The 14,276-nt window shown below is 40.5% G+C and overlaps 1 protein-coding gene across 1 annotated transcript in view; it reads right to left on the bottom strand.

The window, feature by feature from the left end:
* The window catches only part of LOC119703176 (sodium/hydrogen exchanger 2-like), a 33,940-nt gene that overhangs the window by 14,703 nt on the left and 4,961 nt on the right, over window positions 1–14,276 (bottom strand). The window contains exons 2-4 of the mRNA XM_038142602.1: window positions 12,932–13,395; window positions 7,461–7,711; window positions 649–866 (exon numbers count right to left, since the gene is read on the bottom strand). Coding sequence (XP_037998530.1) covers window positions 649–866; window positions 7,461–7,711; window positions 12,932–13,395 — 933 coding nt within the window. The remainder of the gene's footprint in view (window positions 1–648; window positions 867–7,460; window positions 7,712–12,931; window positions 13,396–14,276) is intronic.

The following is a 14,276-nucleotide window of genomic DNA, read 5'->3' as shown; positions in this document are numbered from 1 at the left end:
TAGGGTTGCAGTTTGAGCATGACCCACCCGTACATATGCAGGGACTGAATCATTAGAGATGAAGCTGGGGAGAGGAGCAGATTTAAGACCTACCAGCCTGCCCTGCACTTAGCTCTCTAGGTAAAAGAAAAAGAGCTAGTACTGTAAATTCAGGAGAGATCAGTTTCTTACAGGAGTTTTTCTTTACACTTAAATTACAGCATTTCCTGGTTTGATACTATTCTTGTCAATGACTGTGAAAATCCCAAAGCTAATAAACACGAATTATAAACAAAACAAAACAAAGTAAAAAACCCGCAAACAAATAAACACACAAAACCCCCCACAACCTTTTTAATTCCTGAATGACTGTTAATTATTTTTACCAAAATGTGCTTATTTGTAAATAAATGTTTACTTAAATACATATATTGTGCCCCTACATATATTGCCTCTCACTTTAGGTGAGCAGGATCAGGGCAAAACTATTTTTTGGTTCCATTTTAGGGAAAGATGGAAGCTGACCCTGTGATATAGGGCATGTTACTAATACAAAAACCATTCCACAAACCAAGGGGTCTCTGTCTAATTTTTGGCATTTTCTACTTCATAAGAGATAAAATATTTCACTTGCAAAGAATACTGACCCACAGTCAGAGAATTGCTTACCCAGTGCCCTCCAGATTAAACAGAAGAGGAGGGTGAAGCTAACGAAGGCCCAGTTCCACTCATGGTTCTTCCCAACTGTAGACACACCCATGAAGATGAAGATTAAAGTCTCACTGACACTGCTCAGCATCTTCATGAAGTATTTTATCGTTGTGTAGGATTTCTGAGAAACATTTTCCTCCACATATTTATTCATGGTCATGGCACAAGCTGTAATCCTGAAAGGCAAACATTATCCCATATTTCATTGGCTTTATTGGTTTTTTTAGCCTCTCTTATATCTATACATTATTCATTTTCCATAGTTCTCCTTAAAATGCAAAGCATAACTTATTCCACACCCAATCTCAAATTTACACTCTTGGTGAACCTACAATTTTGGGCATGATTCTTTTTTTTTTCTGCAATGGGAAGTTTTCTGAGCAGACCTCAGTGTATGGAGAGTTTTTTTCACATACTAACTGCACATGACCTGTGCAGGGGTCACTCCAACTCTGTTTTGAAAGGGGTAGAGATGAGGAGAGATAGGGACAGCCTTGGAAAACAGGAATTGCTGCATTTCTTGCTGCTGAGGGACATCAGACAGGGTGGAAACTGCATATCCTGGGACTGAGCAGGACTTCCCTCCTTCTCTACTAGCAGCTGTCCCACCGCAATGGCAGTGACAACAGCCAGCTCCTCTTTCCAAGCAAAGTAAGCAGCAAGGCTACAGACAATTTGTCATCCTTCACCAGTTTAGGCCTGCTCTGCCTGCATATAGGGCTGAATAGGAGAAAAACATCAGCAGAAATCAAACTGGCACTGCTGCACATTTAAAGCATCTAAAAATGAATGAAACCTGCATCTCAACTGATACATGAGAGAAAAGAAAGGGCTTACTGTAAATGCATCCACAAGTCTATTTTTTGCGTTAGCAAACAGTTTGTTAATCCTTGGGAAAAGCAAGGAGGAAAAACGTTACTCATTGTACGTCATTTTCTCAGTATGGCTGTCCTCAGTACAGGGATGGCTGAGGACCACTCAGCCACACATTTACAAGTTTAAGGGTAGGTAGCAGAGCTGGCTGGAGGATAACTCCAAGGTGGTGTCTCAGTGTAGGGAAGGACAGTCTGAGCTGACTAATAATTATCAGGGAGGACAACTAAGGCGAGATACATTGTGAAACAGCTGTTGTTCCTGGTTCTACTGTCTAGGGCAACAACATCTGCTATGATTTCACAGTGAAAAACATTACCTACATCCATGTATGGGTTCTCAGTCAAACCCGTAAAAGTTTGCTAAAATGTTTTAGCTCGCTAAATCCAAACAAAGAAAGAGAGATGTATTTACATTTACATGTCTTTCTGAATACAGCCAACTTGTCTAGGGTTATTTATTCCAGTTACACCGGGTTTTCAGATATAAGTATTTGCTAACACAGGGGATATTTCTTCATGCTGAAATCTCTACACTTCTCTCTCTCATGGGAGAGGAGAACAGGTTTGCTAGTGTCTCCGAAAATTTCTCTTGAAATCTCTCAATTCTTGTGGAAATTTCACTGCAGAAACTCTTCTGCTAAGCATGTCCTGCCTTTAAGCCAAGAGCCACATCTCTGAACCACTCTGAACCAAACATCTCTGAATGTGAATGTAAATGCAAAGGCAGACTGGGGCAGAGCTCAGAAAAACCTCATTGACGTTATGAACACACATGCCTGGGTTCTTTCTTCTAAATAAGGGATTTTTAAAAAATTTTGCAAAGCACAGGAATCCCAGAAGCAGCAGTAACTTCAAAAGGACTTCCATACAGTGAACTTTCTTTGCCTTTTGCAAGAGGGAGTCTGTAGCAGCAGCTCAGGTTGTAGTCACTGGCAGACTATGAACACATTGATTAATTAAAGTTAGTTTTCTCCAGAAGTTTCATTGTCTTACATGGAGCCACATCTACATCCCCAAAGTGGCTGGGCAACAATACTTCTGAAGGACAAGTCTGGGAGGACATGTGGACACTGGGAGAAAACACAGTGTACTCTGTTGACCTCTCCCAAGCAGCAGAGAGCCTGAATATACATCAAAGTGAAGAAAACCCAGGGAATAGGATGTGATACGGGGACAGATGCAGTCTGATAGGGCAGATAGTGGCTTACAAATACAGGCAGAACAGTGCACCCACCCTGCCCTTCCAGCCTGCACTTTTGCCCACCTATACTTGTTGATGGAGAAGGATCTAGTTAGCTCAAAATAAAATGCCCATTGACATGCAAAGACTAGCTCCATCCCTAAGCAAAGTCCAAGTCTCAGAAAGAAGAAATCCTCACTAACACTATCCCAGACCCCCATCTATATTTAGTTCTGATATAATTGTGAGCCCTCTCCTCACTGTCAGCTGATTTCACCACAGTCCTGAACAGAAGGATCCAATGTGGTCCACAGGTAGCATGCTGCCTGGGAAGCAGAGCTCATCCTGACTACACAGGCTCCACTGTGGAAGATATAATGTAGATTTCATAAGCATGCAAGCTTTCTCCCTGAAACACTCAGTAGTGACATTTCTAGTTTGAGCACATGGGTAGGATAACAAAGGTCTTGAATTTTTTGCTAGTACTGACAAATTGATGATGCTTTTCACAGCTTTCCTCCTTTTTCTGATCTTACAATTGCCAAGACTGAGGACTTAAAACAGATCCCACATCATGTGCCTGAGAAAGAAAGTGGGAGACGACCTGGCACACGCATAGATTTCGTCCTGACAAGAAGCAGAAACTTGGTCAGGACAGGCACTCAAGCACAGAAGCCTTCAAACACTCCCAGGTTCCTCAGTTTGTACACAGTTCTGATGATCAACCACAAAAGTACATGCACAAATCTTCTCAAATCCACTTAACACTCTGACCTGCCAAAAGCCTCATACTCAGAGGCAAAGCAGCTCTTCACTGCACCGCCACAGCTACAAAGATGTCAGCTATGCCTGGGTTGTGACAGCTCTCTCGTGTGTACACTGCTCATCTGCACAAGGGTAACCAGTCTGGTGCAGCCTGGCTACTCCAGCCGATGGCACTCAGTGGAGCTGGCAAGTGCAGGGGCAGCAAATGCAAAAGAGCAGGAAGGCAGTGGGAGGGCTGCAAAACAGCCATTTCTAGCCCCTCAGTCATTTTAGAGTCCCAAAGCAGCAGCTTAGTGCCCTGAAGCATTAGGACTGTCAGGTTTGCCTGAAAGGCACAACGAAATACACAGTACTATTTATTACCTTCTTAAAATAAATGGTTTTCATGGTTATAGTAATTTAGGAAAGCCCTGCAGCATGGGGAGCAGGGAACCACGCTCTGGACATGGTTTGTTTTTGGAACCTGAGGTAATGGAGACACTGTAAATGGATGTCTGATAAGAATCTGTCACCAGATTAATCAGAATCCTTGCAAGCTGTAACTTAAAACACCTACCATGGTCACCCACTAGAATTTAAAGGGACAACACTCTTATTTTCAGTCACATTTTGCATTCATTCAATTAGTGTCAAGCAATTGAAGAGTTGGTTCAATGCTACAAGGAATAGAGCTGCACTCAATTTGTTACTCCTCAGATAAGTAAAATTCCACACCTAATTACTGCTCACTTGGAATCAGGTATCTCTTCAGAGTCTTAATTTATATGAGAAAAAAATGTTGAAGTCTACTTCATTTGAAAATTTTGTGGGGATATAGTGTTAAAATTTAATATAAAATCAATGTCTTTATGCAAGATTTTATATACATTATTATAATACAAACTAAATTTTTACTGTCACAATGATCAAAGCCAACGCTTAGATGTGTTTTATTTTACATTTTTTACCCACATACATTAATACTGGCTTCCAATTCTGTGACCTGAGTAGTAGCTTTGGTCAAGAAGGGGAAGGGAAAAGCACTTCATTGCAATTAACCTGCAACATTCTGTACTTCTGAAGAATAAAAGTCTCACTGTATAAACAGTACAGTTTCTGTCAGGGCTGCAATAAACTAGGCCACTGGGTTCAATCCTCAAGTTTCCTTGACCTACTAAATTTACAGTACTTTCAATGTTTGCTCCTTTCAGACTGCTAATTCATTGTTGCAAAAAAAAACAAAAAGAAACTTATATTAAAAGTTCTGCTGCCTCACAGCCTTTATGAGAAATTAGTAAGCAGAAAATGCAGCATGGAAGCAAATTAATAAAGTTCAGATTTGGATCTGTATGTTTTACAGCTGCAATCCTCATTCATGCCCAGCTCTAGTTACAGTAGAAACTCTTTCCTCTCCTTCTGAAGAGATTTTCTCACTGCAGCTCCCAGGGACATGGTTCAGTCCCTTCACTGTTTCAGCCAGGTAACCTGGTGCAGGGGTTATAAACGGACATTTCAAGAATCATTTATCCTTAGAATGAGTACACAAACTTACTAGAAGAGGGACAAGTGCCTTTCATTCCCTTCTATTCCTCTGCCAGTGAATTCCTACTTGCCCAGGAATGAGGCAATCTAAGTATCTTATTTATTTGGTAACACTGTACGTTCCTGCTCACGTCCTTCCCCTAAAGTATGGTACAGCATGTAATCACAAGGTCTCACTGAGTATCTTTATAAACCTGGTTATGAAAGAAGTGGGAATCAGTAGTTTAACAGGCTCATGTGGATATGGGTGAAAAAGGGGAGACCAGGCAATTATTCCTCATAGGCTGAACTGTAAATGGCCACAGAAGTAAACAATGAATAAACAGTCTTGGTTGTAAGGGACATTCCAAGGTCATTTGCTCCAACTACCTGCTCAACGAGGGGCTGACTTTTAAATCAGACCCAAGCAATCCTTACATGAGTCAGTCACTGCAAAAAAATGACAGGGAACTCTGGTTAACACTGCTGTGTGTTTTTGCACTGTGACACAGAGCAAATTACTTTCTGTAATTTGGCCTTCTGTTCAAAGGCCAAAGAAATGCGACAAGAACAGGGCAGATTTACTCCAAGGGGATGCAGAGATTGCAGGAGCTCCAAGGCTGTCAGCAGCACTGCTGGGAGGGGACAAGCTTTATGGCTTACAGCAGTTGAGACCCTACATGGCAGCAGAGAGCCCTTCTGCCTCAGCTGGGATGTTCCTGCTGTACACAGTTCTGTCAGCTATTACAAAGTATGCTTAGAGACAAAAACAAACAGAACATTTTAAAGATAACTCATTTTCTACCGTGCTGTTTGAGGGTGAAAATACTTTGTGTTTCCTCTTCTGTTCTGCACCCAATCAGGAGCCATTGCACAAACGAAAATGAACAGGTTCTTAGAGCTGTGGGAAGCACTGGTGTGTTGGTGGCAGGCACTGGCATGTGGTGGGTCCCTTAACCCACCAGCAGACCCACCATGCCCTATCCACTGTGTCCTGGATGCAGCAGGTCCAAATCAGTATTTTCATAAACACTGCCTCAATTTTTTCCATGTACAGTTTAGCCACATGTTTTTGGTTTAGAAACCCTTTAAGTATTTGATCATAGGATGTCAAGGACATTTGGCTTTAGAGGTGGAGGAAACTAGAAACCACACAAATGCTATGAATAGAAGCTATGGAAAGAGATGGCACATTTATGAACTCGGTCAAAGTGGATGCATATGTTGCTTTATTTAGGCTCATATCAGAGAAAGAAGCCCATGTAATCTTTAGCTCTTTACTTACATTAAAGTTCCAACCCCTGCTCTTTCATGGCATATTCCTATTTTTAAACTACTGAAATCATCACCCATAAGGCTCCTTGCAAATTGCCTCCCAGCCCCAGAAAACCTTACACTGGCATGACTATGATAGTAAACCTATCTTCACTTGCCTAAAAGATAATAATCAGATGAGGCATTATTGAGTATTAGTGACACTCAGCAGTAATATATGAGCTTACACAAAAAGCTCTGCTCCTCATGCCTGAATGACTCATATTTGCCACTAGAACAATAAAAAGTCATTAAAGAAAGTTGACTTTAAAAATATTACTTGGAACCAAAATATTTAATTATATCAAATGTCATAAAGGCTCTTTTTAATGTTGAAGTTCTCACAGTATAAACAGAGTGAAGAGAGAGGCTGTGTTCTTTTTTTACTGAAGACAGGGGGTGAAAAAACAGAAGTGAAAATATTTCTATCTGTTGGAAGTGGGAAGAAAAATATTATTTTATACATAATGATGTATACAGAGAACATTGTAAAACACAGGCACATGTATCAAGATACTAAACTATAGGATTATATTACCACTGGACTGCAAATTTTACATTCACCCAATCCTTATTGTGCCTGTAATCCAGCAGAAGTTTGTAACGATATATACATTGTCTTCATTTAATGGTATTTACTGGCTGTTCACATGACTAACTGTTAAACACAGTTTCACAATATATTGGCATCGAAAGTGAAGGCAGCTCATGGAGTTCCCTGCTACCACTGCCACTCCCTCCCTGCCACCATTGCCCCTACATCACTGTGGGCCACTCCACACCCATGCCCTTATGACTAGTTGAAGGGTCACACTAGGACACAGGTCACCAAAGTGACCTGGGTTAAAAATAAGCCCACTGAAAATACAAGTGAATATTTTTAACTTGGAACATTTTAAAGATACAGCTTATGATGTGATGCCATGAGCAGTTTTAGTGACACAGCTGGTGTGGTGGCAAGCTGAGAATATGGGGCGGAAGCGGGAGGGAAGAGGCCGGAAATCCTCAAGCCAGCCACTCTGCCATGCACTGTGGAGCAATGCCACATGGCAAGGTTTGCAAAAGCTGATCCTCTCTCCAATTCCCTTTGGCATTCTTACTTGGATGCTAGGATTAGTGAGGTTTGCGGTACTTACGCCATGATGCCCGAGAGATGAAACATTTCGGCTGTTATGTATGACAAGTAACTGTACAGGAAGACAAAGAGTGGCTCAATCACTCGGATTTTATGGGTGAAACGGGTGGTAAAGGCTGCTACAAATCCCAAAAGGATTCCAATCAATACTCCACCGATCCCCACTATAAAGAAGTTAGCAATCCCAGCGAATATGTCAATAACCTTAATTGTGCGCATCTGGCAGAAAGACTTGAACAAATTGTACAGGACCTATGAGGAAAAAGAAAGCACATTATCTTTTTGAACTATTCCTAATTTCCCTTCATGCCATTATGTTCCTCTGCTTAAATGTTGAACTTTGAATTTCTCTATCTACCTTAAATTTGCTTTTAGATACACTACTATTTATGTCTGGCACATTATTTGTCATCCATATACACCAGGGAGATACAAAAGACAGATAAATACAATTACTCCCATTTTTGCAAATAGGACAGATTTCTTAACTTGTGCTGTTCTGGGGGCCAGGAGCATAAACCTATCTAATTCTTCTTAAAATAATTTATTTACAGAGCTCCTAATGTGCATTTCAGATTTTCCCCAGACTAAAAGAAATTAAACAGAAGGAGGAAAAAAAAAGTTTCATTACCAGTTAAAAATCAGATTATTTTCAAATCTGTTTGATCTACATGACACTGAGAGGTAGACTACTGAACTAGACCACAGATTCATCTAAACTGCTGAGGTAGGATGGGATGTAGAGGCACCTGGGGATGGACAGTGACCACCTCAAGGAGTAAAAGAAACATGGTATTCATTAAGTCAGTGCTCTTTCTCAAACTTCTTTACCATTAGGAATTCAATGGTTTAAAGGCTGTTCAAAATACTAAGTATTTCTAGAGATTTGGATTTTGTTGCCATTAAAAAAACCTGTTGCCATTTATTTGCCCAGTTTAATTTTCAAAGCGTTTATAACCATCCTCCAAAACAAACTAGGTCAATTGGATTATCACATTTTCTTAGCCAGAGACCCTTTTTGTTTTATACAGGAAACAGAACAATCTAAAGACCACATTTATCTAATATCCAGAGTTTTAGTTTCTCCAAAACAGAAACCAACAGAATCAGTTACTCTTAAAGAAACTTTAGAGGGTTGCCCCATCTGCAGATCCACTTGGGAGATTTAACCATTCCCTGGTGTTGCATGTATGCTCCCAGCTCTGCAGTACCAGGGTGGCTACACCGGCCTCTTGCACAGAGCCAACTTGGGTCACAGGCACCTGTTCCTACCACAGACTAAGCCAGTGAAGACCAGTCATCTTAGGCAGCTTGCAGGAGTTAAATCTCTGCTTTCTTTGTAGACTTCTTAGTACACCAAACAGGTTTCTCTATCAGGAATGCTATTTGAGATCACAATGTTTTATCAGTACTTGCATTGTGCCAACAAAGTAGGTGTTTGAGTAGTGGCTGTGGAAGGATTTTTCATGTTTGCACTCTTGTTCTCTCTCACAGGACAGAACATAAGCTGTTCAGCCTTTCTTAGTTAAAACTGGGTAAGTCTTACAGAACTGAAAGTTTAATGCAAGGACATGGCTTATTATGGGTCCTTTGGGCTAAGTGAAAGGAAAGAAATGAAACAGAAAAGAGAAAATATATTCCAGAGCAAGCAAGAAAATAGAAGGTTAAATCAAACCTAGAATGGTCACCAGTAATTTTCATTACAAAGCAGCAAACACAATAAGAGCGGGATCACAAACTATTTATTAGATAACAATGATGCTCTCAGGATGAGTCCACTTGGGAGAAGTGTCCTTTTTCATCTGCACAAACCCCTTGCTACTCTGAGAAAGGCAGACTACCAGCCTTTCTTCCCCATTCCTTGTTCCTATGTACTGTGCAGGACAGGAAAGCAATGCCATAGGCTCCACAGTTTTTCCATCTGCTTTGATGTGTGGACCTTATGGATTTGCATGGAGAGAACTACACAAGAATTAAATCTACTGACAGTAGGAGTGCCTTTGCTGGTCACTTTACAAGAACCTCTCATTCCACACACTCCCAGGACTCCATTAATCACAGTCTGAAGAATACTGTTGACTTGTGTGCAAAGAGTTTCCCTGAGTCACTTGTTGAAACTTGGGATGATCCCAGAGTTGTGTTTTTCTCTAAGACACCTATAGAATTGGACCTGGCAAAATACTCTCTCGGTACATATTAGGGAAGCTGATTATTTTATTTAATTGGCATTTTAAATAGTATTTTTTATATTTTAAAAAGTAACTATATAAATATATACAAGGCTGGTCTCTAAAGGTTCTTTACCAGGTTCTTGTAAAGAAGCAGAGAATTCTGATCTATCCAAGCCTTTCTATAATGTCACTTCACAGCAAAGTATTCACCCTGCAAATAGAATGGAGCCTGCTGCTCCACATGGAGACATCCTCATAAGTCTAATGCCGTAAATTATTTGAAAGAAGAAAAGCCATTTTCTCCCTTGTACCACAGCCATGGTTAAAGCAGCAGCTACAACTATGCAATGTCATGAACAGGATTTTAACCTCATTCCTATTGGTTTTTATTTACACTGTTGCAAATGAGATCAAAATCACTTTCACTCTACAGCAGTTCAGTTTTACCGAGCTTTCTCTAAACTTCCAGGTGCATCAAACACCAACTCTGGTCACATTTTTAATGCATCTGATGTAATAACAGAGGAATTTTTTGAAGTTCAAGATTTTCATTTACTCAATAGCCTTCAGCTGAACTCACTGAAGGTCACACCAAGCAATATTAGTCACTGATCACTTTTTAATCTTGTCTCAGAGTATCTCTGAAACACTAATTGCTTATTTTCATCAGTTCTCAGTTATTAAGTTTTCAATTCTAAAATTACTTTAGAGCACTCTAAAATAATGTTGTCAGCAGATGCAGAGTACAAAGTACTGCTGTAATGTTTTCTAACATGGGAATATTATTATAATGACACTGGCTCCTTCTTTCTGATTTTAAGCCCAGAATTGGAGTTTGAACTGCTAACAAGCAGCTGTGATCTTATCATTTATTATCACCTTGCTTGTTATGTCTGACTCAGGTTCTTGGTAAACCACCAACTCTGATCAAGAATCCAGTTGTCAAACATTGTCCTCTGCCAAATTCAAGTTCCAAAATTCCACCAGTGGGGGGAAAAGAACATTCAAATGCACAGACATTTCGCAAAAACTATTAGGCTTGGAAGACAATCTGAAAAATACAGCAGAATTCCTACTCCTGACAAAACACACCTTTTTTGTATACAAAATGAAGGTGTGGGAGCATGTTCTCTGGAAAGGAAAGCATAGATGACACTGCTATTCTAATAAAAGCACATTTAATAAAGCCACTGTGTTTTGCACTGCCTATCTGCATAGCCTCTGGTTATTTTAGGCAGCTTCCATGGATGGCAAACCTGCATTCAACTCCCTTCCTACTTCATCCCTACGTCCCACTGCAGGCCCCCACCAGGGCAGGTGGGACTCAAGGGCTCCAGAAGATGAAAGATGAAAGGTTCTGAGCTCTGCTGGATGTTGGTCTTGTCAGCTCCCCATAAAACAGGGACAGAGGAAGGCAGAGTGCAAAGCACCACCTCCTCCAAGCACAGGGCTGAGTACCCTGGCAGGAGCTGCTCCAGCAGCATCTGCTGTGGGCAGGGAAGGTAAGGTCCTCTAAGGACAGCCCAGGAATCTGTGTGACAGCCTGGGTCACATTTTAGGTATAATCACATGATTGCAGGTGTGCAAAAGCATAACAAGGAACCATTAGCAGACCAATTCTGTGCGTGTGGAAACAACTTGATCTCTGTCCAAGCACTACCTTAAAGCGATAGGAAGTAAGACCAAAGGTACTCTACATTCCTTTCACTCCTTCATAAATATATGTAAAGCCAGTGCATTACTGGACTGTTCCTACAGAATCTTCCCTCTGTTAGGGCATCTGGGGAGGCAGGCCATAAGGAAACCTCCAGAGAAGACAATAATGATGTAAACAGAAAAGCTACACATTAAATTGTCATGCCAGCCCCTATAAAAATGGTGGTTTAAAGAAATTTGCCTTTGGGAAATAGCAGATATGAATATGCCAGTGATCAGGATGCAGAGTTTTCCTAGCAAATCATGCTGTTTTACCTGCTGCCTCAGTGGCTGACTTGCATTGAAAAAAGTGATTCTGTTTGGAAAAATCCACTAAACAACAAGTTTTAAATAACCAGATCCTTTTCCCCAAGGGAAAAAACAGGTGTATGAATAGATATCCATCGCACAAGTGGCCATTAGAGTGACTAGAGACAGACCCAGCCATGGCTGAACTGCTAAGCCTTTTGAAACTCAGTATGTACACCCATTTATTTACAGGACAGGCTTCAAGTACCAGTTTAGCATTGGCTGGCAGTTCCAACTGTAAACTAATGAGAATAACTAGGTTTTAAGGCAAGCCTGTAAGAGGAGATGTGATTCAGCTGACTGGATAGCAACAGATTCAAGTACAGCATGCAGTCTAAGTGAAAAAAATTAATATACTATTCCCGAAGACACACAAGAATTTATCAGTACTAAGGCTCAGAATAAATTATAACATACACCTGTGTTAAGCAAAGTCCATGAAAAGGGAAAAACAGGTAAGGCAAAGTCTAAGAAAAGGGGAAAACAGGACAATTTTGCATAGACTGGGACTAGAATAAGAAGCCAGGGACAGAAACAGGAAAGTGCAGACCCAATTCATAAATCCTTCTGATCCTTCCAGCATACGAAAAACTGTACTTCTATGTCTCAGAAATCAGAAAGCAGGCTAGGACATGGCTAGCATGAGCAGGATTTCAAGGCATGAATAAATGGGAGTAATGCCCCAGACAGTGTCATCAGGTACAAATGAGGGACACTGAGGGGGATAATGGAATTTGCAGATTGCTGTCCTCAAGTCCAAGCACCACAACCCCAACTGAGCTAGTTAATGATTAGAAATTACTGCCTCCAGGTGGCTGTCTTATCTCATCTGTAGCCAGGTGAGATACTACATGTATTGGTAGTTTGAGGGCAGTTCCAAGTGGATGGGCATATGCAAGTAGTTAACCTCAGCCAGGTCCTGTGCCATCTCCATGATTTGCCATCCTCCCCATTAACGCACTGCGACACCCCACACTGGGACCTTTCCCTTTCCTGTTGTCCAAGAACATTTCTGCAGGTGAGGAAAATCTACAGTTTCAGATTACAGAAGTAATAGAAGTGCAAAGATACAGAAACTAGAGTGATCAGTAGTAAAATCCCTACAGTAAGTATGCTACCATTACTCTCAAGTAGTAAGACTACTGTGATTTCTAAATCTAAAGTTTAAAGAATTAGTCACTCCTGGACTTCCATCTAGTAGCAAATTGTAATAACCAGATACAAGGAGATACAACAGAGTGGCATGTAAACAATCATTCATCATTTTTATCAATTAATCATTTATCAGGTAACTTACCACAGTTATAGCATCATTCAGCAAAGACTCTCCAAACACCAGGATATAAAGCTGCTCATTGACGTGGATATTTTCAAAGACGGCCAGCACCGCCACAGGATCCACAGCTGAAATGAGGCTGCCAAAGAGCAAATTCTGCAGCAAAGTGATGTCAGTCAAACCAAATGCACTGATCTGGCAAATTCCATACAGGGAAATTCCAATGCCGATGGCATTCCAGAGCGTGCCCACCACAGCATACCAGAATATGGTACCAAAGTTCTCAAAGAACAGACGAGTTGGCATAAAATATCCAGCATCAAGTACAATAGGTGGTAACAGATACAAGAAAAACACATCACTGTTCATTACAGGTGGGGACTTCTCCTCTGCTCCAAAAATAATCCCACCAAGAAGCAATCCAACCAGGATAAGGAGACAGCTTTCAGGTACTATTGAGGGCAACTTGTGATAGAGATGAAAGCCTTCAAAGGAAATTGAAACACAAGAAAGGGAAACGGTTACTTGTACAGAATCCATAAGATTATTCTGGATTCTGTTATTGTCATTCTATACTAAACAAACAGCAAATGCAGGGTAATTTCGTTTTAATTGCAAAGACTGAACTGGACATCCACAATGGGTCAAGACAAATATGTTGGTTAGCATAGTTAATTCAATTGATTTGATGGAAAGACGAATTAATAGCTAGACATTCCACTTATCAGCTGTGTGCAAGGGTACTCTCTGGGAAACTGTGGGTTTTTTTTAAATGTGGAATCCTCCAGAAACACAATCCAAACACTTCTCTGGGGTAAATTACATCTAGACAGAGAAAAAAAAATATCCTACTAACCACTGCTTCTTCTCTGGACAGCTTCACAAAGCAGTTTAAAGAGTACTTTAATTTCATTTTTACTTTTAGAGTCTCAAAGCTAGTGAGAGGAACTAGAACATGTGACTTCCATCCAGTCACCCATGATAACTTCCCCCACAACCAGAATGAAGCATTTACAGATACAATTATTATTTTTAATGGAGCCTCCAAATTAATTTCACAAGAATCAACATATTTTCCATAAAGTGACAATAAGTTGTGGCCTGCATTACTATGTTCATTCTTCTGTATCATATGAATTGTAGTAGAGTCAGGATTCTCTCATAAAAATCTGTGCAAAGTACTGAAGAAATTAATTTTAAAAGGTTCTGAATGAGGACTTAGTGGTTGAATGTTACTTAGCCTTCTAAAACTCTCAAAGCCATGCAGTTTTGATTTCAAGATTCCAACTACTTGTAGAAGTTGGCTGTTGTAAGGATAATTCTAGTAAGGAATGGGAAAAGTTTTGAAGGAACTTACTCTGGCCAA

This window comes from Motacilla alba, chromosome 1, assembly GCF_015832195.1.
Source record: "Motacilla alba alba isolate MOTALB_02 chromosome 1, Motacilla_alba_V1.0_pri, whole genome shotgun sequence".
Taxonomy (NCBI): domain Eukaryota; kingdom Metazoa; phylum Chordata; class Aves; order Passeriformes; family Motacillidae; genus Motacilla; species Motacilla alba.
The sequence above is the reverse complement of the archived record's forward strand: the minus strand, read 5'-3'. Positions and strand labels throughout refer to the sequence as shown.